General features: G+C 36.6%; 2 protein-coding genes across 4 annotated transcripts; one reads left to right on the top strand and one right to left on the bottom strand.

Moving 5' to 3' along the window:
- Positions 1-3,724: 3,724 nt before the first annotated feature.
- On the top strand, positions 3,725-7,497 carry LOC131934845 (uncharacterized). Its single transcript, XM_059290986.1, has 3 exons — positions 3,725-3,997; positions 6,746-6,969; positions 7,327-7,497. The coding sequence occupies exons 1-3, from the start codon at positions 3,848-3,850 to the stop codon at positions 7,367-7,369; spliced, it is 417 nt and encodes a 138-aa protein (XP_059146969.1). The 5' UTR covers positions 3,725-3,847; the 3' UTR covers positions 7,370-7,497.
- A 3,634-nt stretch (positions 7,498-11,131) lies between these two features.
- LOC131934842 (mucin-2-like) lies at positions 11,132-20,308 on the bottom strand. Of its 3 annotated transcripts, none has more exons than XM_059290978.1 (11): positions 20,044-20,308; positions 19,714-19,823; positions 19,435-19,562; positions 18,985-19,171; positions 18,380-18,641; positions 17,027-17,100; positions 16,688-16,747; positions 15,499-15,937; positions 14,700-14,826; positions 12,257-12,969; positions 11,132-11,820 (listed from the first exon to the last, which is right to left on the bottom strand). In XM_059290978.1, the coding sequence occupies exons 2-11, from the start codon at positions 19,787-19,789 to the stop codon at positions 11,700-11,702; spliced, it is 2,187 nt and encodes a 728-aa protein (XP_059146961.1). In that variant the 5' UTR covers positions 19,790-19,823; positions 20,044-20,308; the 3' UTR covers positions 11,132-11,699. The 3 variants fall into 3 exon arrangements, with proteins under 3 accessions (XP_059146961.1, XP_059146962.1, XP_059146964.1); XM_059290979.1 differs by having other exon boundaries at positions 19,435-19,559; XM_059290981.1 differs by lacking the exon at positions 11,132-11,820 and having other exon boundaries at positions 12,267-12,959.
- Positions 20,309-22,147: the final 1,839 nt, after the last annotated feature.

Raw genomic sequence — 22,147 nt, 5'->3', positions numbered from 1 at the left:
GCCCGGGCGTATCAAAGCATAGCCTGACTTGTACAATGCTGTTCTCAACTACTACTGTACCCAACACTTCTCATCATCACTGCACGTCACCCTTGCTGGGGTACGGGCCGCCAATCAAAGATATCCAGAGTCCTCTGTCCTGCTGGGGTACGGGCCGCCAACCAAAGATCTCTAGAGTCCTCTGTCCTGCTGGGGTACGGGCCGCCAACCAAAGATCTCTAGAGTCCTCTGTCCTGCTGGGGTACGGGCCGCCAACCAAAGATCTCCAGAGTCCTCTGTCCTCCTGGGGTATGGGCGCCAACAAAAGATCTCTAGAGTCCTCTGTCCTGCTGGGGTATGGGCAGCCAACCAAAGATCTCTAGAGTCCTCTGTCCTGCTGGGGTATGGGCTGCCAACCATAGATCTCCAGAGTCCTCTGTCCTGCTGGGGTATGGGCCGCCAACAAAAGATCTCCAGAGTCCTCTGTCCTGCTGGGGTATGGGCCGCCAACAAAAGATCTCCAGAGTCCTCTGTCCTGCTGGGGTATGGGCCGCCAACCAAAGATCTCTAGAGTCCTCTGTCCTGCTGGGGTATGGGCCGCCAACCAAAGATCTCTAGAGTCCTCTGTCCTGTGCCATGTCAATCTGACTCCAGGCGAAGTCCCTCTTTTTGGTTTTAGACTCAAGATCCGGTTGCCAGGTGTTTTTTTTTGTCGATGTATTTTGCACTTTCCTTGAGGGTTCCACCTCAATGCTTGCACCCAGGGAGTCTTGAAGCATTTGTTGATTAAATTAACACTTACATATTTAGACACGAACTACGCCATCATCGTTTCCTTAAAATAATAATTCATTTACCTTCGTATTGAGTCGAGATTCTTACATAAAATATCCATCTATCATATTGATTATTTTATTAAGCTAACGGAATCCTAGCGTCTATACATAAAAGTAAATTGCCAACTTAGTAATAGAATAAACAGACTTAAAACTAGCTGTCATTACAATTTAACAACTAAAAACAACGCTTGTTATGTCAACAATTTAAAGGAAACTAACACGTTATCAAACTAAATTTCACAGAACTTCACATTTTTTAATCGTAAAAGTACTTTTTGATTTTGAAATTATTTCATATTTTGATGAGTATTCTTAACCTTTTATAAATATTATCTTAATTAATCTACTCATATTTCACATTTTACTATTACTTAATATTTATATGAAATATGAATTACATGTTTTCTTAAGCTATGCAACAGGTAGTACAGATATACCATTATACCATGGAGTATGACGATAACAGCGTGTATCAACGTCATACATAATGTACTTTGGTCGTACAAACGGACCATCCCATTACCCAACATCAATACCGTTTACTCTCTGCACAAAAAGAAAATGGCACACTACCTTTCGTATTAACTTTTAAAACGTTAAATATTTTAAATTGGCTTTTATGGAAACCTAGTAAGTTTTTTAAGCCTAAGCTAATTTTGTAGCACAAGTGTATTGTAAGACCGAGTAAAAAAAATATTGTGATGTATTAATTATGTTACTGGAGGATTCAAGAATCATATATATATATATATATATATATATATATATATATATATATATATATATATATATGTGTGTGTGTGTGTGTGTGTGTGTGTGTCTGTGGATCTCAGTCTGTGGGTCTTGGTTCTGTATGACGCAGGTCTAAGTGTGTCACACAAGTAGGTACCGATCACACCAGTAGGTACACATCACACCAGCAGGTACACATCACACCAGTAGGTACACATTAGTAGGTACACATCACACCAGCAGGTACACATCACACCAGCAGGTACACATCACACCAGTACTTACACCTCACACCAATAGGCAAACAGGAGAGTTGAAAAACAATCTGAACTAAAGGTTGAGCTTTTATTTACTACAGCACAAAGAATAGAACAAAATGGGTACATCCTGGTACATTCTTTTATGTCTGTTAAAATATTCTTTGGTGGTGTTCTGCTGCATTAGATATGCAACGAGTGTTGAGTGCACACAATGGTTAAATAGTGCAACATGTGTTTTAAATGTAGTTAAACGGCGAAATGTGAATAGGGAATAGAGCCTTTAGATATCGCATGCTGTGCGTGTTGGTACACATAACATCAGTAGGTACACATCACATCAGTAGGTACACATCACACAAGTAGGTACACATCAAATCAGTAGGTACACATCACACCAGTAGGTACATATCAAATCAGTAGGTACACATCACACCAGTAGGTACACATCACACCAGTAGGTACACATCACACCAGTAGGTACAAATCATTAGGTACTCAACACACCAGTAGGTACACATCAAACCAGTAGGTACACATCACACCAGTAGGTACACATCAAATCAGTAGGTACACATCAAACCAGTAGGTACACATCACACCAGTAGGTACACATCACACCAGTAGGTACACATCACACCAGTAGGTACACATCATTAGGTACTCAACACACCAGTAGGTACACATCACACCAGTAGGTACACATCACACCAGTAGGTACACATCACACCCGTAGGTACACATCACACCAGTAGGTACACATCATTAGGTACTCAACACACCAGTAGGTACACATCAAATCAGTAGGTACACATCAAACCAGTAGGTACACATCACACTTCTACATACACATCACACCAGTACGTACACCTCACACCAATAGGCACACATCACACCAATAACTGATACACATCACACCATCATTCACTCAGCTGAATCACCCACTAATCACTCAATCGTGAATAACAGGAGAGTTGAAACACAATCCGAACTAAAGGTTGAGCTTTTATTTACTACAGCAAATAGCATACATCTAACTGGGTACATGCTGGTACATTCTTTAATGTCCGGTAAAATATCCTTTGGTGCTGTTCTGCTGCATTAGATATGCAACTATAGTTTTATTTTCAAACAAACAGAATATACAAGAGTGTAGTTTGTCTGTAACAACATTACTGTAACCACGTCACTGTAACCATGTAAATCTAACCATCTTACTTTAACCATCTCACTGTAATCTTGTATTTGTAACACAATGTCATTTTAACCACATTAACGGTTACTGCGTCACCTTAAAGATGCTGTTTTAGAAATGTAAATATAATAATGTCAATTTTAACTATAACATTCTAACCATGTCACTATAACAATGTCACTATAACCATTTCACTCTAACCATATCACTCTAATCATATCACTCTAAACATGTCACTCTAATTATGTCTCTCTAATTATGTCACTCTAACCATACACTATAACATCAGTTTTCCACATCTTTTTCTGTGTAATTCTGTGTCACTTTAACCACGACAATCTAACCATGTCACTCTAATTTTGTCACTCTAACCATCCCATACTATTCACGCCACTGTTGATACTGCTCTTAATTTCTATTGACCAAACGCCAGCCCATAGACCATGCGACATGCACCCTGTAACAACGTAACCGTAACCACGTCACCATCGCTTCAACGTGACAGTAAACACCTGATAGTAACCACGTGATAGTAACCACGTGACAGCAGTCAACTGACTGTAAAGGTGCACCTGGCAAGTACGAACGTCTCTCTTCTCTTGCACTCATGTGTGCAGGAGATTAATTAACCGTTGAATTTGTTTCATGCTAATTAATCCCAATGAACCAATCAAAGAACTCAAAAGATATTCACTCATTTTACAGTCATTTTTCTACGACAATATATAGAATACACAACGCCTTATTATACTACAACACCGGAACATCGAGCTCAACCAGTTTTACACCATTGAACCAAGCTGTACGTAACGAAGGAAACCTCCCGTTGATTCCTGTAGACGACCATGGACAAGACGCCACTTCTACTTTTGTTACTGATTCCTGCACTAGCACTAGCTGGTCCGGCAGAGGATGAAGCCACAAAAGAGTACGAAGCTGCAGACACGAACAAAGACGGCAATCTCACTGAGGACGAGATGAAAATATCTCTAATGGTAAGTAACGTTACCGCGGCAACGTATTTGGTTTAAAATAAAACACATTACTGTTAATTTGTTTAGTTATTAGATTACAGTTTCCCGCTAAAGCTTTAGAAATGTAAGTATAACTTTCTACCAGCGTATGGGGTCATCCATAAATGACGTCACGCTTTTTTTGACGATTTTTACCTCCCCCCCCTCCCCTCCGTCACACTTCGTAACAAAAAGCCAGACCCCCCCCCCCCCTAAAATGACGTCACACCTCAACCTACAACCCCCCTCAAAATTGCAGTTGAATTTTTTAAAACATTGATATTTTTCCAAAATCTTGTCTAAACTATTACAATTTATTAAAACAGTTATCTAAAACGCAAAATAACGTCTAAAATTCGTTTTCTAACATTGCTTTTTTATAATGCAAAAATGTGACGTCGCAACATCTGACCCCCCCCCTCCCCCTCATCACACATCGTCACAAAATTACGGACCCCCCCCTCCCCCCTACGAGTGTGACGTCATTTATGGATGACCCCTATGACTCAATTTACAAATTGTATTCAATATATCAACCTCAGCTAATCAAACATTTAAGTTTTATATTATCTACAGATTTTACGAAATAATAAATAAAGGCATATGTATAAACCCTCAAGCTCCATATAAAGCTAAAAAAACATATAACAGGCTTTAAATGCACTTAACATGAAAAACAAAAACAAGCGTGATTCATTTAATAAAACATGAGTCTCTAAATTATGAAGAGATTTCAAGTACTATCAATGTTTGTTTTATGTTGTTATTTTTTGTGCATTGAAAGGTTTTTAACAATTTTCTGGTTACTCATTCGATGGTATTTTTTATTTAATTGCTTTATGTTTTTAATTGCGGTTTATTGTTGTTTCTTTTTTTTTTTTTTTTGTTGATTAATGACTTTATGTGGAAGTTGTGCTGTCTTATTGATCCAGATTTTGTGAAAGTTTTAATCTCAGTGTAAGGGGTTTTTTTTCCCTTTTTATTAATTGTACTATTCTGTATTGTATTAGGAGATGGGGTCTTCGGGACTATTTATTGGTGCGCTGCGTGTGGTTTAAGTGGGTGTTGTGCGGTTGAAATCACGAAATTCAGTCTAGTCGACTATGGCAGGTCTAGACGACTTGTCGCTCTCATCTTTAGAGCGTCTGGTCAAGTATTGAGTATGGGCAGTATGCTATGTGGAAAGTTGAAAATTGTTTAGTAAAAGTGATTGCTATGTCTCATTGAGTGTTCTGTTAAGTTGTTATGTTTTGTATAAAGAGATTAAATGATACGTGTACTTTAAGTAGTAAATTTGCTGATTTCTATTATAAACATTTGGTTGAAACTTTTTTGCAATAAATTTTGATTAGTAGTTAATTATAGTTTTTCTATAGACAAAGATTTAGATAAATTTGTCTGTGTCTACAAGATACGGACTGATGCCCCATTATTTAATTATTGTCCCCCCGTCGTTACATGCATAAGTTTTCAAAAACAATTAGTACGTAACAATTAAATTTTTTTGCTTAAAACTCCGATCAGTGGTTGGCGATTGTAAGGCTGAACTAATACTATCTCCCCTTGATTAACGTCTGTTGTAATCACTCAGGTGGAAAACATATGTACTTTTAATGACTAATTAAGTATCCAGGTCGGTTATAAATAAGATATTCCTGCGTTGTTTTCGGAGATGAATGTACCATAAAATTGCTGTATTTGAAGTGGTACAAAACTAACATAACTTTTTGTTTGGCTAAAATACATACAAGAAAAAAAGGATATTGTAGATTTAAACAAGTTAATAAAAAGTCTAGTGACAATTTAAGCGCAATTTCCTTATGTGTCCATAACAATTTTAAATCGAGATAAATCATATATTTAGCAAATAAATAATGCAACACACGTAGTTTTAATAATTCAAAACAAAATAGAAAAAATATTTATTAACGAGATTTTAAAAAATATGCGGACGTGTAGGGGGTAATAGAAAATATCAACGGATTTTAACGAGTAGGCCTACACGATGCTCAGTTTAAAATATCGTCCTAGGCCTACACGATGCTCAGTTTAAATGTTCTTAATTAATTTTTTGTGACCGAACGAAAGGATATTTTTGAAAACTTTCTTCGGCAATATTGGTTTAAATTATGGCAGGAATCGATTGGTAGATGTTTCAAGTCGCTAAGTGGTCTGGTTGCCGAGATATGGGCCAAAAACTGCATTTGTTCGAGGTTTTTTTGGTTTTTCCGGGAAATCCAGAAAGGAATTCCGGGAATTTTTTAGCCCACTATCATCCTCGGAACTTGCTTAACATATTTGCTTTTAGAACTAGTCCTCGATATTGCTTCGTTGAGGAGGAGATACGACTTAAAGCTGTGGACACACATCCATCCATCCATCCATTCATTCATTCATTCATCCATCCATCCAGAAATGACGAGTTAATAATCGCAATTGTCCGTATGGAAATTGCGCTAAAAAATCTTTCAAATAATTAAATAATAATTTACTAAGACACGTTACGTCATATTCAAAAGTATATAGTTAAAGTAATTGTTGTTATCAGTAAATTGATAAATAGTGCAAGCATAGTGCAAGCAGTGAGTTAGCCTAATCTGGACATAACAAGAGTGGATGAACTAAAAACAGCGGCTAGTTGTGTTTAATTTGTGTTGTTCACCATCCAAAACACGACAACCAACATTATGCATGAATATTACAAATATTATAATGGTTTTATCCCAACAGGAAGCGGATAAGAATGGAAATCAAGATGGGCAAATTGACCTAAAAGAGTACATTGCAGTGTTTAAAAAATATTTCTCTAATGCCCAAGATATAATACCGACCAACCTGTTTCAAGTTTACGATGTTAACAAGGACACGTTTGTGGACGACAAAGATTTCAAAGGATTGCGTGAAAAAATGGATAACGACGGTGACACCAATCTCACTTTGAAAGAGTTTATAAAGTAGGCCAACACATTTTCTCCATATGATAACTTAATGAATATGCATTAGTTATATCTGCATTGTTATTAAATATTATGTGATAGTTCCTTCTTTTTTGTCCCTTACTTTTTATTTAACTATTTTTATCCACATAAGTTAAAGTAATAAATAATTAGTGCGGTATCCATAATGTTATCACACCCCTACCCCATCAACACCCCTTATAACCCCCCCCCCCTTTCTACCCGGATGAAGTTCCATTTTCCACAGGGAAAAAAGGGGGAGGGATAGTTAACGTCGGAAGGGAGGTAATACCCTGTTCCTTTTCTGCATAAATGTAAATGATTTAACATTTCAATCAACATTTCACTCCTCAGATTTGTCGTGCCGTATCTAGAGCCCATGTATACAAAAGGCTGAAAAATTATTGGAGAAAAATGAAGTCCATAAAAATGCCTTGAGAGCTGTTTTATTTCTTAAAATTCATCATAATGTTTTAGATTTAAAATTTGAATAACTTTGCAATTATATAATAAAAATGGAATAAAATTAATAGAAACAATAAAGAAAATTATTAAAAAGTTGTGTTAAGTTTGTGAAGTTTCTGTGCGCCATTTTGAAATATTAACAAATAATGCTATTATTATTATTGAGAAAATTTCTTTGGTTTTCAGATTTTGTATTTCCGTGTGTTGTTGTCCTTATTTCTCTTCCATCTTGTTGGCCCTTCATTAGTTTGTACCCGTGTGTTGTGCTGTTTCCTCTTCCATCTTGTTGGCACTTTAATTGTTTGTACCCGTGTGTTGTGCTGTTTCCTCTTCCATCTTGTTGGCCCTTCATTAGTTTGTACCCGTGTGTTGTGATGTTTCCTCTTCTATCTTGTTGGCCCTTCATTAGTTTGTACCCGTGTGTTGTGCTGTTTCCTCTTCCATCTTGTTGGCTCTTTAATTGTTTGTATCCGTGTGCTGTGCTGTTTCCTCTTCCATCTTGTTGGCCCTTCACTAGTTTGTATCCGTGTGTTGTGCTGTTTCCTCTTCCATCTTGTTGGCCCTTTAATTGTTTGTATACGTGTGTTGTGCTGTTTCCTCTTCCATCTTGTTGGCCCTTCACTAGTTTGTATCCGTGTGTTGTGCTGTTTCCTCTTCCATCTTGTTGGCCCTTTAATTGTTTGTGGCCTGTCCCACTTTTTTATACCCCTATTACAGCCGGAAAAGTTGTGTCACTCTCGAGAAAAATTGTTAAAAATGTGTAAAAGCTGACCAAAGATCGAATTTCCTTATATAGACATTGCATTTTTTTTAAAAAAAGGAAGCCAAGCTTCGAAAAGATTTTTCCGTACTTATTCTCTGTATATCTAACTAGTTATTTTTAGTTGACCAGTCGCGAAAATTGATTTTTAAAAATTCTCCTCGACGATAAACCTCGGTACATCGTAGATCAATCATAAAAAAATAGTGACACTAGAGGGAAAAATCGATCAAAGATTCAAAGTTAACCTAAGATTGTGTTTTCGTATACAAACAGTAGATTTTGGTGAAAAAAAGTAGGACTTAAAACTGAATTTTTAAAAATTCTTGACAAAACTGATAGAAGACCAGGAGACAAACTACAATACGGGGGGGGGGGGGGGGGGCACGCCATTTAGGGGCCCATAGCCGACCATAATAAATTTTGTATAGTTAAAAAAATAATTTTCTTGCATTTTTTACTTGACGGTTAAAGCTTTTGTAAATAACAAACAGATCTACTACAGTAGTCATGCTATACAGTAGTTAACACATGCTGTTTTGTAAAAAAAAAAAAATATGCATGAGCTGTAGTGTGAAAGATAAGCAAACGTTCAAAACACTTCCGTGACTTATTTCCCTTTTTTAAATAGTTAAATAGGGGCTCTCCTAAGCGCCTTTTAATATATGTGTACTAAACAAATTGAAAAGCAATAACTTCTCTTAATAATTATTTCTTTAAGAAATTAATACTAAAGAATGACATAGCATAAAAAGGAAATATAGTTGAAACAAATAATATAAATAAAACAAAAACATAAAAAAAAACGTAACAAGAGAAACCATTACACATACAAAGCTTTCACGTTTTATATTCTTTTGACCGGCTAAAAACTAGCGGGTAGGCAGTATTACAGCAAACATTTTGAATAGACTAATTCTAAATCTTTTTAAAAAATACAGACTAATGCACTTACACACGTGACATGTTGTAATTTGTTTAAATTGAAAGAAAAAATATTTCAAAACTCGATCAGGCTAGAAATGAGTATCCAATGTTTGTATTATGTTTATATATATATATATATATATATATATATATATATATATATATATATATATATATATATATATATATGTTACGGTCAAAGCCCGAAGTCAGCCAATGCGCGGATTGGCCGGCCAATCCGCGCATTGGCCAATATCGCCTCCCATAGGTCGGTCATATATATATATATATATATATATATATATATATATATATATATATATATATATATATATATATATATATATATATATATATATATATATATATATATATATATATATATATATATAAGGGGGCCAGGATTTGTTTTTGCGGGGTGGCCCTTTTATTCTAGTTCCGCCACTGTAGTAGACATTGGGATTTGAACTTTCCTTTCACCCAGTGCACAAGCAACAACACAACAAATGAATATATAAATAAATCAATTATTTGGAAAAGTAATAGCATCAATGTTTACAAAAATTGTATAAAACTCGAAACTTCTTCTTCTTCTTCTTCGTTCTTAACTATTAGTGTTGAAGGGGATCGAGATTTATCTGCCAGTGGGTTTGAACTCGAGACTTTGTTCGAATTTATCAACCATGAGCTTTTTGCCGACTCGACCACGCCTCCAACACAGTTAAGCGTTACGTGTCAACTGGTTATGCGCCATTGAGGCCATTGACTCCGATTTCAGCCTGCTTTTCTTTTTGGATTTGCTTCCATAGCCTTTGTCCAACCAAGAACAAACTACAAGGCAGCAGTTGTTTAATTTTGGAGTTGTCTCTCCTAGAAGAGTGGCTATCCCCAGGTGTCGGGCCTCATCTGCCCGCGGGTTCGAACTCGAGACTTTTTCGGTGTAGCAACCATTAGCTTTACCGACTCGACCACGCCGACCCCTAAACTCGAAACGAAAATCTGGAAAAGAAAATGCTTCATGGCAGAAAAAAATTAGCAGTTGCAAATTTAAAGACAGACATGCGCAATAACATAAACATATAGGATTTGGTATTAATCTTTTTAAAGTCTATTTAAGTCTATTTAAATTCTTCACTTTTGCATAATTAACACAATTGATATTTATGTTGTTTTTTTGCTCAATTTAACGTTAAAAATATATTTCAAATTTCAAAACTTCATTGCCAGATAATCTCTAAAATAAAGTATTCAAAACCTAAGTATTGCTTTATTTTTTATTGTTCAAATTGACATTACTCTTTAACTTGGTATTTCTCTGTTTGTTCTTCATATATCGAACTGAAACTTAGCCTCATTATAGCTCTAATGAACATAAAACACCGTATACGTTCTATTTATAATTTTTGTTCCTTTTTATGTTGTGGACTCAAAATTTCCAAATAGTACACATTCAAGATTGTTACAACAAGCTATTAGATAAAAAAAATGTAAAAAATGTTCAACACGTTCTTCACATAATAAATAAGTAATACGAGCCGACCCGCAGCGTATCATACGCCGCTATTTAGTTGTATTATTTTCTTCTTTTCAGTAATTCGAAAGCAGCCTCCTCTTAGTTACCTCCCCTAAGTTTAAAATAGTTTCAAACTAAATTATCTGCCCCGAATAGCGGTAACTAAATCCATCTCTACAATTGTAAACATTTAGCGTGTACCACAGCTCACCAGACCATGTTGGGATGGGGGTGGTTGCGATATGCCTAGAGAGGAAGAGAGGGGACTGCAAGGCGCGCTTACAGAAGAGAATTATATATATATATATATATATATATATATATATATATATATATATATATATATATATATATATATATATATATATATATATATATATATACATATATATATATACATACATATATATATATATATATATATATATATATATATATATATATATATATATATATATATATATATATATATATATATATATATAGATTCCTCTTTCAGACGTAACGTTCCATAAGGCATATAAGGAAGAGTTCACATGTTTCTATAACTCAGCATATGAAGATCAGCAGTAGGTTCAGCCGCCTTAACTATCTCTGAGGTCTCTTAGTTGCCCATCATAGCCGGGTAGACTCAGGGAAGTCTTACAACAGTCACAATTTCATCGCGAGATCCGAATTTGAGAACCTACAGGCCAGCAGTAAAACTCTCAATCCCTCGACCACCCCGTCTTCTCCACAATATACTTAAAAGAAAGTTCCAGTTAACACTGTCCTATAAAAATTATGATTGTTAGCGTATTTCCCAGTAGGGTTTACGGGGCCTTAGCATTTTCAAAGAATCGTCCAAAATCCAATATGGCTGTAGTTTCTATGACAACCAAAAACACAAGTCTTTGAAACAATTTTAAAAGATTTTTAGCATAGGCGTAGAGTTTCATTGGATGTGCAAGACTATAACGAAATGTGATTTGGTGTAGCACCCAACCTTGAGTATAGCCATTATCAAACTAGTTTACAATAGTTTTACAGCATTCAGCTTATTAAAAAAAACGTTCGAAAAATCTATCCATCATATACGTGTTCGGTGAGTGCTCGGCCCGGGTTTGTGTGTTCTAGGTGTGAGTAGTCCTCGTCTTTCGTTAACTCCGTGTAAAGGTCAGAGGTCGTCTCTTCTTCAGAGGAACTGTTGAAAGGATAACAATGAATTTATCAGAGAGGTTAGGGTTGCACGACGTGTTCAACTAACATTGGCGTAGTTAATTAAACCATTGTGTCTGACCAGCGGCCGAGTCTAGTCCTGACCACTTTATCATTTCACAAGCAGAGGTCATGGATCTAAAGGTCTAAAATTTGCTTTCCTCAAAGGATGTATGACTGACATCAGTACTTTGGTTATACAGTATACACTAAAACACGCCATGCTAATACAATACGAATATGGTAAGTTAAAGGAAAGTTAAAGGCAGCCAAGTGTATTGCTGACCACACTATCCCTTCATATTTTCAGATAATTGAAAAAGATGAACTCTACTTCATCGATGTAATGGATTGAAATGGTACATTTATCATATGACCACCGACATTTAAGAGCTAAAACATAACAAGCTTTATTTTGGTACCTGTTATTCTTGTCCTTTAACTCAGGGGAAGCTACCGTGCACTGTGAGTACGACACTTCACGCCCGTCAATTTTTATCAGTACGCTCCCTTGTTTTTCAACTTTCTCTTCGGCTGAATAAACATTACCAGCTGGCGCTAATACAGTACGTCTTGGGGCGATTGGTCCAGGGAGTGTGGGTCGCGAGTCTGTGGGTCCCGGGTTGGTGGGTCCCAGGTCTGAGGGTCCCGGGTTGGTGGGTCCCAGGTTTGAGGGTCCCGGGTTGGTGGGTCCCAGGTCTGAGGGTCCCGGGTTGGTGGGTCCCAGGTCTGAGGGTCCCGGGTTGGTGGGTCCCAGGTTTGAGGGTCCCGGGTTGGTGGGTCCCAGGTCTGAGGGTCCCGGGTTCGTGGGTCCCAGGTTTGAGGGTCCCGGGTTGGTGGGTCCCAGGTTTGAGGGTCCCGGGTTGGTGGGTCCCAGGTCTGAAGGTCCCGGGTTGGTGGGTCCCAGGTTTGAGGGTCCCGGGTTGGTGGGTCCCAGGTCTGAGGGTCCCGGGTTGGTGGGTCCCAGGTCTGAGGGTCCCGGGTTGGTGGGTCCCAGGTCTGAGGGTCCCGGGTTGGTGGGTCCCTGGTCTGAGGGTGTCGAGTAGTGTAATAAATCGTCTTCAATAACGCTGTAATCCTCATCCCCCAGGGCGGAGAAGTTTCCAGAAACTGAGACGAATTTGTCTGTTGATGACTTATTAGATAGAGGGGGGAGGGGGAAAATCGCGGCAGATATTAGTTTAAAACAAATAATTGCAAAAGCAAAATATATTAAACTATTTTAAAAGAATAGAGGAATTTAAAGTCAAGGCCTAATGAGTTTTATATGATTTCAATATGTAGTAGCTTTTATTTATAGAATAGATGTCATGTAGTTGTTTTTTACTTTCTCGTATATACGAAGTATAGAGAAAGTATTGTAATCGTGCAAAAAAAAAAATCGAGATTTTTGCAAATCTCGACGTTTTACACCTCACTGATACGGAAAAACATAATTTTGCAATCTTGTCCGTATGTCTGTGTGTCTGTCTGTGTGTCTGTGTGTCTGTCTGTCTGTCCGTGTGTAAACACGATAACTTGAGTACCGTTACAGCTAGGTTGATGAAATTTCATATATAAGTATTTTATCAAAATCGTAGATCCTTATCAAATTTTGAGCGATTTCCGATAACCGGAAGTGGTACTTTTCCTACTTTGAATTTTTCAAAAGCCTATGACTTGAGTACTATTTCAGATAGATAAATGAAATTTCACATGTAAGTAAAAGATCTAATTCTCTACCTTCTGTCAAATTTTGAGTAATTTCCGTTGACCGGAAGTAGTAGTTTACGCTACTTCCGATTTCTCAAAAAACAAATGTAAATTTTTAAAGTACTAATAATATTGCGCACTATTATGCACTTTTTAAATTTAGCGTTCACTTGGTCAATTAATTTGTCTACGAGATTTTATTCTATTTTTAAAACTTTAAGTATTTAAAATAGATTAAAAATCATGTCTATAGCCCGAGTTCCCATCCCCTGTTATTTTATATAAGAATATTCGAGAAAGTTTAGGGGAGATCACTCCCGGTTTATTATTGTAAATGTCATGTAGTTGTTTTTGTTTGTAGAATAAACGTTATGTAGTTGCTTTTGTTTGTAGATGAAATGTAGATTAATTTTTTTTGTAGATATCATGTAGTAGCTTTTATTTATAGTATAGATGTCATGTAGTTGTTTTTGTTTGTAGAATAGATGTCATGTAGTTGTTTTTGTTTGTAAATGTCATGTGAGGTTTTATGTCTTATATGTCATGTAATAGCTTTTGTTTGTAGATGTTTTGTAGTTTTTTGTCTGTAAATATCAAGTAGTTGTTTTTGTCTGTAGTTTTCTCACTGTAGTTAATCACCAGTGCTTGACTATGCTCACGTTCTGTCTGTCCGTACAATAAACGTGTGATCACATAGTGAACAGATACGAAAACATTAAAACGAACGGACAGTCTAAGTCTAACAGACATGAAAAACTTAAAAGGAGTGGTCTAACAAATACAAAAACGTTAAAAATGAGTGGTCTAGGAGACACGAAATACTTAACAAGGAGTGATCTAAAACAAGGGTCTCCAAACTGCGTCCCGCGGGCCGGATGCGGCCCGCGAAGTCCTCTCATCCGGCCCGCGGAGATCTTTTCGTCAAAGGAAAAATCGTTTGTTGGTGATGGCTGAGGATATTTGCCCAGAAATATCCTAGACATGCCTGAAAGAAACTGGCCCTCGAAGTGAAATGTGATAGTTAATGCGGCCCTCGGACTGAAACGTTTGGAGACCCCTGATCTAAAAGATACAAAAAAGTTAACAAGGAGTGATCTAAAAGATACAAAAAAAAACGTTAACAATGTGTGTTTTAACAGATAGGAAAACGCATCTGATTTAAAATTGACTCACCGTGTCATTGTTCTCAGAGGCGTCGATAATGTCATACTCCATGTAACACTTGTAGTGCTGCTGTCTGTGACGGAACTTGACTCTGCTGTCTCGTGGGTCTCTGAGTCGCTTGAACGGCGCGGACCACCTGGAAGTCATTAGTTTAAACATGACATCGTGAAAACTTGTGGGAAAGGGAGGTCGAATAGTAGAGCATACGACTACTAACCCAAAAGTATCGAGTTCGAATCCCGGGTTCGTGGCAGTAGAACATCCCTGTCCACCCAGCTTTTATGGGTAACGTTAAGGGGAGTAAAAACAGGTGGGCATAGTGCTGACCACACTATATGTGCAAACGACGAGGTCACAGAAACATACCTATGAACCTTCATGATCGAAAGAGTACTTTCCTTTTTTCGTGACTACAATTACGTTTTTTTCTTGGTTGCTCTTTTATAATCAGTTTCTCCCAGGCATCTCTTCGGGGGGGAAGGGAGAGGGGGGGGGGGGGGCGAAGACCCCCCCCCCCGAAAAAAATTTACCCCCCCCCCCCCCGAAAATTTCAAGTGCCCCCCCCCCCCCCCGGAGAAAAAAGTCTAGAAGAAACACTGTTTATAATTCACTATTATTCGTGTTCATTACACATCTACCATTAGTGAGTTTTTAGACTTTTAAAACGATGCTGACCGTGGCGATGGGGTCAGGGATTGATAGTTCAAAAAATGTAACGAAGCATGCAATTCATTTTTTTACACCATCTCCGGTGATAGAATACTTGGCTTAATGGTAACCGAAGGCCTTTAACCATTGAGTGCATTACCTGCGGTAAAAGCACAGCACACACATGACTAAAATAGCAAGCGTGAGTAGCCCAGCTGTTGCAGCTATAGCGACGATTGTAGTTTGGCTAGAAGCTTCCTGTGGTTCTGTCGTTTTTGTTGCTGTCGTTGTTTCCGTCGATATGTCTTTTTCTATTGATGTCGTTGCTGTGGTTGATTGTAATGGTGTCGTTGTTATACTTGACTGTGTTGATGTCGTCGCTATAGTTGTTGGTGTTGATATCGTCGTTATATTTAATTGCGTTGATGTCGTTGCTATAGGGCTACTTGATTGTGTTGATGTCGTCGTTGTACTTGATGGTGTTGATGCCGTCGCTATAGTTGATTGTGTTGATGTCGTCACTTTACTTGATTCTGTTGGTTTTGTTGCTGTAGTTGATTTTGTTGCTATACTTGACTCAGGTAATGTTGTCGTATAAACTGATAAAAATAAAACAACCATACTGTAATGAACAAACTCGCTGTAAATGTATAGGTCTACTGGCGTTGATGTGTTCTATGCCCAGAACGCTAACCCCCAACCAGGCTACTCGAACCCTATTTTTTCCTTTTTTCGAGATTTAATGTATACATTAGATACCAAAATATCACGGCAAAAACACTAACATAAGAACAGAGGCGTAGCGACCCTTCCCGGCGCCCGGGGACAAACTTTTCGATTTGCACCCCCCCACCCCTCGAGCTTTCCATTTTCACCCCCCCCCCCCTCGAGCTTTCCATTTGCACCCCCCCTCGAGATTTCCATTTGCACCCCCCACCCTTCGTGATTTTCATTTGCACCCCCCCCCCCTCAAACTTTCGATTTACACCCCCCCCCCCCATCGAGAGTTCCATTTGCACCCCCCTCAAACTTTCGATTTACACCACCCTCAACTTTTCAATTTATCTTTCCAACCCATTTTGGCGCCCCCTAAGGTCGTCGCCCGGGGACATATGTCCCCCCCCCCGTCCCCCCCCCCCCCGTCCCCCCCCCCCCCCCTCGCTACGCTACTGCATAAGAATATGATTCAACGAAGTGCTTAATTATAAGTATATGTCAGGCATTGAACTTAATTAACTGTGCGTACTGCTGGTGTCGTATTTATTCTGCCAGTGATCGAACTGTTAGCACATGTAGGCATTAAGTCAGTAATACGAGTAATTAAATAAGCCTAACTATAATTTACTTACTAGTAGGAGAGGGTGTTGTCTGGATGTCACTGTGGTCGCAGGTTAAATTAAATGACTTTGCTAAGTAAAAAAACACAAGTTTTAATCAGCCTATTTTTTTATCAACGTTTATAATTAGGCCTATATTTCAAGTAGTTAATGTGACATTTGTAGTTATTTTAAATATAGTTTTTAAGTGGATTACTTTTTATATTAAAAAAATGAAAATAGCGCTAATCAACGACTTTTAATTATATTACAAAGTATACAAATTTATACAAATTAAACATTTCAGACAATAGATATTTTAAAGGTCTTTAGTTAGGTGAACTATTTGATAAATCGTTAAACAAGCCATACTTTTATTAAGTTGTAACCATATTAGGCCGTCGATTTTTGTAGCTTTAATCGTCACTTTATGTACGATCTGCACCCTAGGCCAACAGAGGAAAACATCAACATCGTTACATTGTTAGATTATTTGCTAGTACATTCCAATATATAGAGAAAATACAAATTATCGTTAACAATATCTAACTACAACACTAACGTGGGAGTTAATCCGTATTATCGTTAACTCTGACGTTAAACCTAACGTTAAACCTAACGTTAAACATAACTTTAAACTTAATTTTAATTCTAACGTTTAACCTCACGTTGACTTTAACGTTAAACCTAATGTTAACTCTAATGTTAAACCTAACGTTAATCTTACCGTTAAACCGGACGTTAAAAATAACTTTAAACCGGACGTTAAACATAACGTTAAGCCTGAAATTAAACCTAACGTTAAACCTGATGTTAAACCTAAAGTTAAACCGGACGATAAACATAACGTTAAACATATCCCTTACACAACAAGAAAAGAAGACGTTTTTCTAAATGTTCCCTTTAAAAAAAATTACCTCTTGTATCACAACAACACGCTTCACAGTTCTTTACTATGTATAGTTAAAAATAGCTTAAGTCAAACTAAACTTCTAATTAAATAGTTTCCATTTGTTCTGTGTATTTATTAGGATGCGGATAGTAGAAAGCACATGGAGGCATTTTTATATTGATCTACCCAACTATCTTAAGGTGTTTAAAATTTGGTTTGTTGTCGAAGCAGAAACGTTTTTGAAATCATTGACATTTTGAATCAAGCTTTGTTGTCTTAATACTCGTTAAAAACTGGTTGGAAATGCTTTGATTCTTCAGTGATCGACGGCATATGAGCTCAATATCTAATCAAGGTATAACCTAATTCCTAAGGGTGATGGCAAATGATAAAAGAAAGGCTAGAGTTAAATAGCAAGATTTTGCGTTAAATTGGACAGGAGGGCAAAATGATTTCTAGTGACGCTTATGGTATAAAAATATATCTCAATAATGTTCAAGACCAGTGGCGAAGCGAGGGGGGGGGGGGGCGGGGTTGCGGACCGCGCCGGGTGACATCATTTTGGGGTGACACCAAGGCAAAAAATGGCAAAATATATAGAGAAAAATGATAATTCCACTTAATTAAGTGATTAATTCGAGTGTTAAATAGTCTTTTAAGAGGTGCAAATCGAAAGTTTGAGGGGAGGAGTGCAAATCAAAAGTTTGAGAGGGGGGTGCAAATCGAAAAGCGAAATTTGTTCCCGGGAAGGGTCGCTACGCCTCTGGGGGTGACATCATTAAGTGCCGCACCGGGTGACACCCGACCTCGTTACGCCACTGTTCGAGACTTACCCATCTACAAAATATCGTATACATTTATCAGAAACCTCTTCACTGTGATAACTTGTGTGACTAGAAAGATTAAATACTAAACTTGTGTGGGGCGCCATGTGTAAAACTTTAAGCTCTGCTTCTGGCTCCACAACAAGAGAGCAAGTTATCGATTGGGAATAATTTCTTCTATACAGAACCAGGTAATGTGGCGTTACTTCTGGGTGAACTATTTCCTTCTCAAACCTGAGTCCTAGGTCAAACACATTTGAATCATTTGGTGCTGTAAAATAAAATAAGTTCCAACTTCTGTATTTTATAAAATAAAGATCTTAATTATTTAAAATTTAAAAACCAATAAATATCTAATGACTAAAAATGAATTAATTCTAATGATTAATCTAGGTTAGCAAACAAGCCCAAAGGAAAACTAAAATGTATATCATATAAAATAGCTTAAAAACATTACGCATTTTAAAATATGATATGGTTAATATTTTCACAAATATATTTCAAGGATTTCCAAGTATATTTCGGTGCAATGCTACCTGTACTTAACCTGTTTTTAGTCTGTGTCACACAAATAAACATAACGTAAAATAAACCTAACAAAAAAACAGACTTACCTATAGGTAAACAATCGTAACTGACTTTGAGTTTTGTTATATTATGGAGAGATTTTTTACAGGTAAACTGTCGGAGATTGACCAAACATTGAGTCTTGCCGTTACAAGAATTAGCCACGTAACAAAATAAATCTCTTTGGTCGTCAGTCCACCATGAGATCATGTGGATCGATACATTGCAGTCGTTCTAGGAATCAGAGATCTATTGGTTCATTACTGACAACATTTGAATCAGAAACATAATTCGCTTTCTTAAAGGGATTTTTAAGTAGTCTCTATTTGGAACTCTTTCATTCATATATATATATATATATATATATATATATATATATATATATATATATATATATATATATATATATATATATATATATATATATATATATAGTACGAAGGTACGCTCATTTTATAAAGGTTAGTAGAGTACATAATCATTAGTGTTAACTGTACCCCTTGTATTTGTAAACTGATGATCTTTACACCAAAATTAATCTGGCACAAAGCGTCTTGGATTTCATCTTTAGATGATCTGTCAGTGCCATTTAGACTTTGAAAATCAAGCACAAAATGTTTTTCTGCTGAATATAAGGCACAAAATATGTTTCCCATTTAAATATCTGCGTGTAGATTATATAAATATGGAGGCATATATATATATATATATATATATAATATTATATTATATATTAGTAAATTAATAGTATCAATCTTTTGGTATGTAAAGTTTACCTTGAAATGAAATTGAAATTCGAATCAAACAAAAAAGAACAATCCAATACATGCTATCGCTGGTTAAGACGCTCATTCTTTTGGTCCAATCTGTAGTCCAGTGTTTGAAACTGAATAAATTTATATCAAGGGAATCTACATTTTATACAGAGAGTAACTCTAATGTTTCTTGAAATATTTAATTACAATAACTGTCGTTATTAGCATTAATACACGCTCACTCTTTTTGTACGTAGTTTGTACGTTTGTATTTTATTCTTTTTTATTATTTACATCTAGAATTTAAATTAATATACAAGTTAACTTAAAAGAATAGCTATCTCTACTTACTTAAGCCAGGTTAATTGTTACTTTACGCTGTTACGCAAAAAATTCTATACAGGTTTTACAGCAATACAATCAATGTCACAATGTACATAGAAACCAGACAGCAGAAAAACACAATCTCTGTCTTAATTTTATAAACCCTCGAAAAAGAAACAACTAATGCCACCAATGTTGATGAGTCGATTTGATGAATTGAAAATCTCGAAACGTGATCTAGTCACCGAATCTGAGATTAAAATAGTAACACAAACTCGGATGTATTCCCAACCCTCATCACATCTGTACGGGAAGAAGTGCTTTCCACTTTACAAAACAACAATCTCATGTGACGTCGTCAAGTACTCAGCTCTGTCGCTTTAAAAAGTAATCCTACATTTGTTGACATCAGAACAAGTCTCACGTCAGCGAATCACGTACAAAAGTATTTGAACTTGTCCTTATCAGACAAAATCACAATCTTATCAAAAACTTGTATATAAAATATACACATTTATACATCAGATACATGTATAAAATAGACAGTTGTATATATCAGATACAGTGGCGTAGCGAGGTCGGGTGTCACCCGGTGCGGCACTTAATGGTGTCACCCCCCAGAGGCGTATCGACCCTTCCCGGGAACAATCTTTCAAATTTTCGATTTGCACCCCCCCCCCTCAAACTTTCGATTTGCACCCCCCCCCCCCTCAAATTTTTCTCTATATATTTTGCTATTTTTTGCCTTGGTGTCACCCCCCTAAATGGTGTCACCCGGTGCGTTCCGCATCCCTCGCCCCCCCCCCCCCCACGCTACGCCTCTGATCGGATACATGTTTAATCTAAATAATTGTATACATCACGCAACTATATAAACTAGACATTTCTATACATGAAATACCTGTATAAACTAGACAGCTGTATACATCAGACAAATGTATAAATAAGACACATGTTTAGAGCTACATGAAACGATGGTGTATGCTAGACGAATGTGTATATTGCTGTTTTGTTGCAAATTATGCGAGAGAATGGGATATTCAAGACGATTGTACATACTCAACAATTGCAGCTAGTCCTACTTGACTATTGTATATACTACACAATTGTATATATACCAACAATTGACTATATAACGCACGACTTTATATACTTGATGTAGGAAAAAGACATTTAAAAAGCTATTGCTTATTGTATTCGTTTCTATTAAAAATGTGAATAAAATAAAAAATATCTTTAGCATTTGCCTTTATGATTGCTATTGTTTTTAGGACTTGTTTCAACAAATTACTCATATGTCAGCATATTTATAAGCACGTTGCTGTATATTGATGTTGATGAAACAAGCTAGGCAAGCAGAAGTGGGATATTTGATTACATTTCTATAGGATTATAAATAGCTTCATGTTTGCGATGTAGAAAAATATGCTATAACGTGTTAATGTTAGTCTACAATAACAACAAGGCCGCGCTAATAGTCTCTCTCTTTATAACAAGACCAGACAGAATGGTGGTGTTTACTCGCTGTCGTGTACAGTCATCGGCCTACAGTTTTATAACTAACAAAAGTCTATTGTTCTATCAAATCCGGACAAGGATATTTGTTCGACAAAAAACAAACGCAGCTTGTGCGTCATGTTACATCTCTTGACATTAAAAATAGATTTACATGGGCTATTTTCATTTCTAATTTTTTAAATAGATTTTCCCTACATTGTAGGCCTACTATTGTTAGCCTTAACTCCCCTTTGTGAGTTTTTTTCCCAATACAGTTAATAACGTGTCGTTATTTTTAAAATTCATACAATTCATTTTAATCGTTCGGTTTATGATTAACTTTCTCTTCTTAATGATGATTTCGATATTTCAACAGCCTATGTTACCACGATATGTAAAAATTATTCTGGGTTTAAACATAATTAGACCCTACCACAAGGTAGCTCTAGGTTAATCATTCCCATAAAAGTTTTATTTTTTATTTATTTTTAAAGCATTAGTACTGACTCATAAGAGAACTGGAAAGAATACTTTTGTTAATGAGCGTTCGTATTTTATTAGATAGGCCTACAATACACACTCGGTAAATTACAAAAAGTTTAAACAACGTTGTGTTATGTGCTGTAAGGCTGGT

This window comes from Physella acuta, unplaced genomic scaffold (genome assembly GCF_028476545.2).
Source record: "Physella acuta isolate Inbredline_101_S28 unplaced genomic scaffold, ASM2847654v3 ptg000118l, whole genome shotgun sequence".
NCBI classification, from domain to species: Eukaryota; Metazoa; Mollusca; class Gastropoda; family Physidae; genus Physella; species Physella acuta.
Note: the sequence above shows the minus strand (reverse complement) of the source record. Positions and strands in the feature narration are given on the sequence as shown.

Coding starts and splice junctions, on each gene's coding strand:
- LOC131934842 (XM_059290978.1), bottom strand. CDS start 19,789: ATGAGCGTCTTAACCAGCGATAGCATGTATTGGATTGTTCTTTTTTGT. Junction 16,748..17,026: donor ATGGTTACAACTTAATAAAA/GTATGGCTTGTT, acceptor TTTTTTACTTAG/CAAAGTCATTTAATTTAACC. Junction 12,970..14,699: donor CCTCTGAGAACAATGACACG/GTGAGTCAATTT, acceptor CTATCTAATAAG/TCATCAACAGACAAATTCGT.
- LOC131934845 (XM_059290986.1), top strand. CDS start 3,848: ATGGACAAGACGCCACTTCTACTTTTGTTACTGATTCCTGCACTAGCA. Junction 3,998..6,745: donor AGATGAAAATATCTCTAATG/GTAAGTAACGTT, acceptor TTATCCCAACAG/GAAGCGGATAAGAATGGAAA. Junction 6,970..7,326: donor ACTTTGAAAGAGTTTATAAA/GTAGGCCAACAC, acceptor TTCACTCCTCAG/ATTTGTCGTGCCGTATCTAG.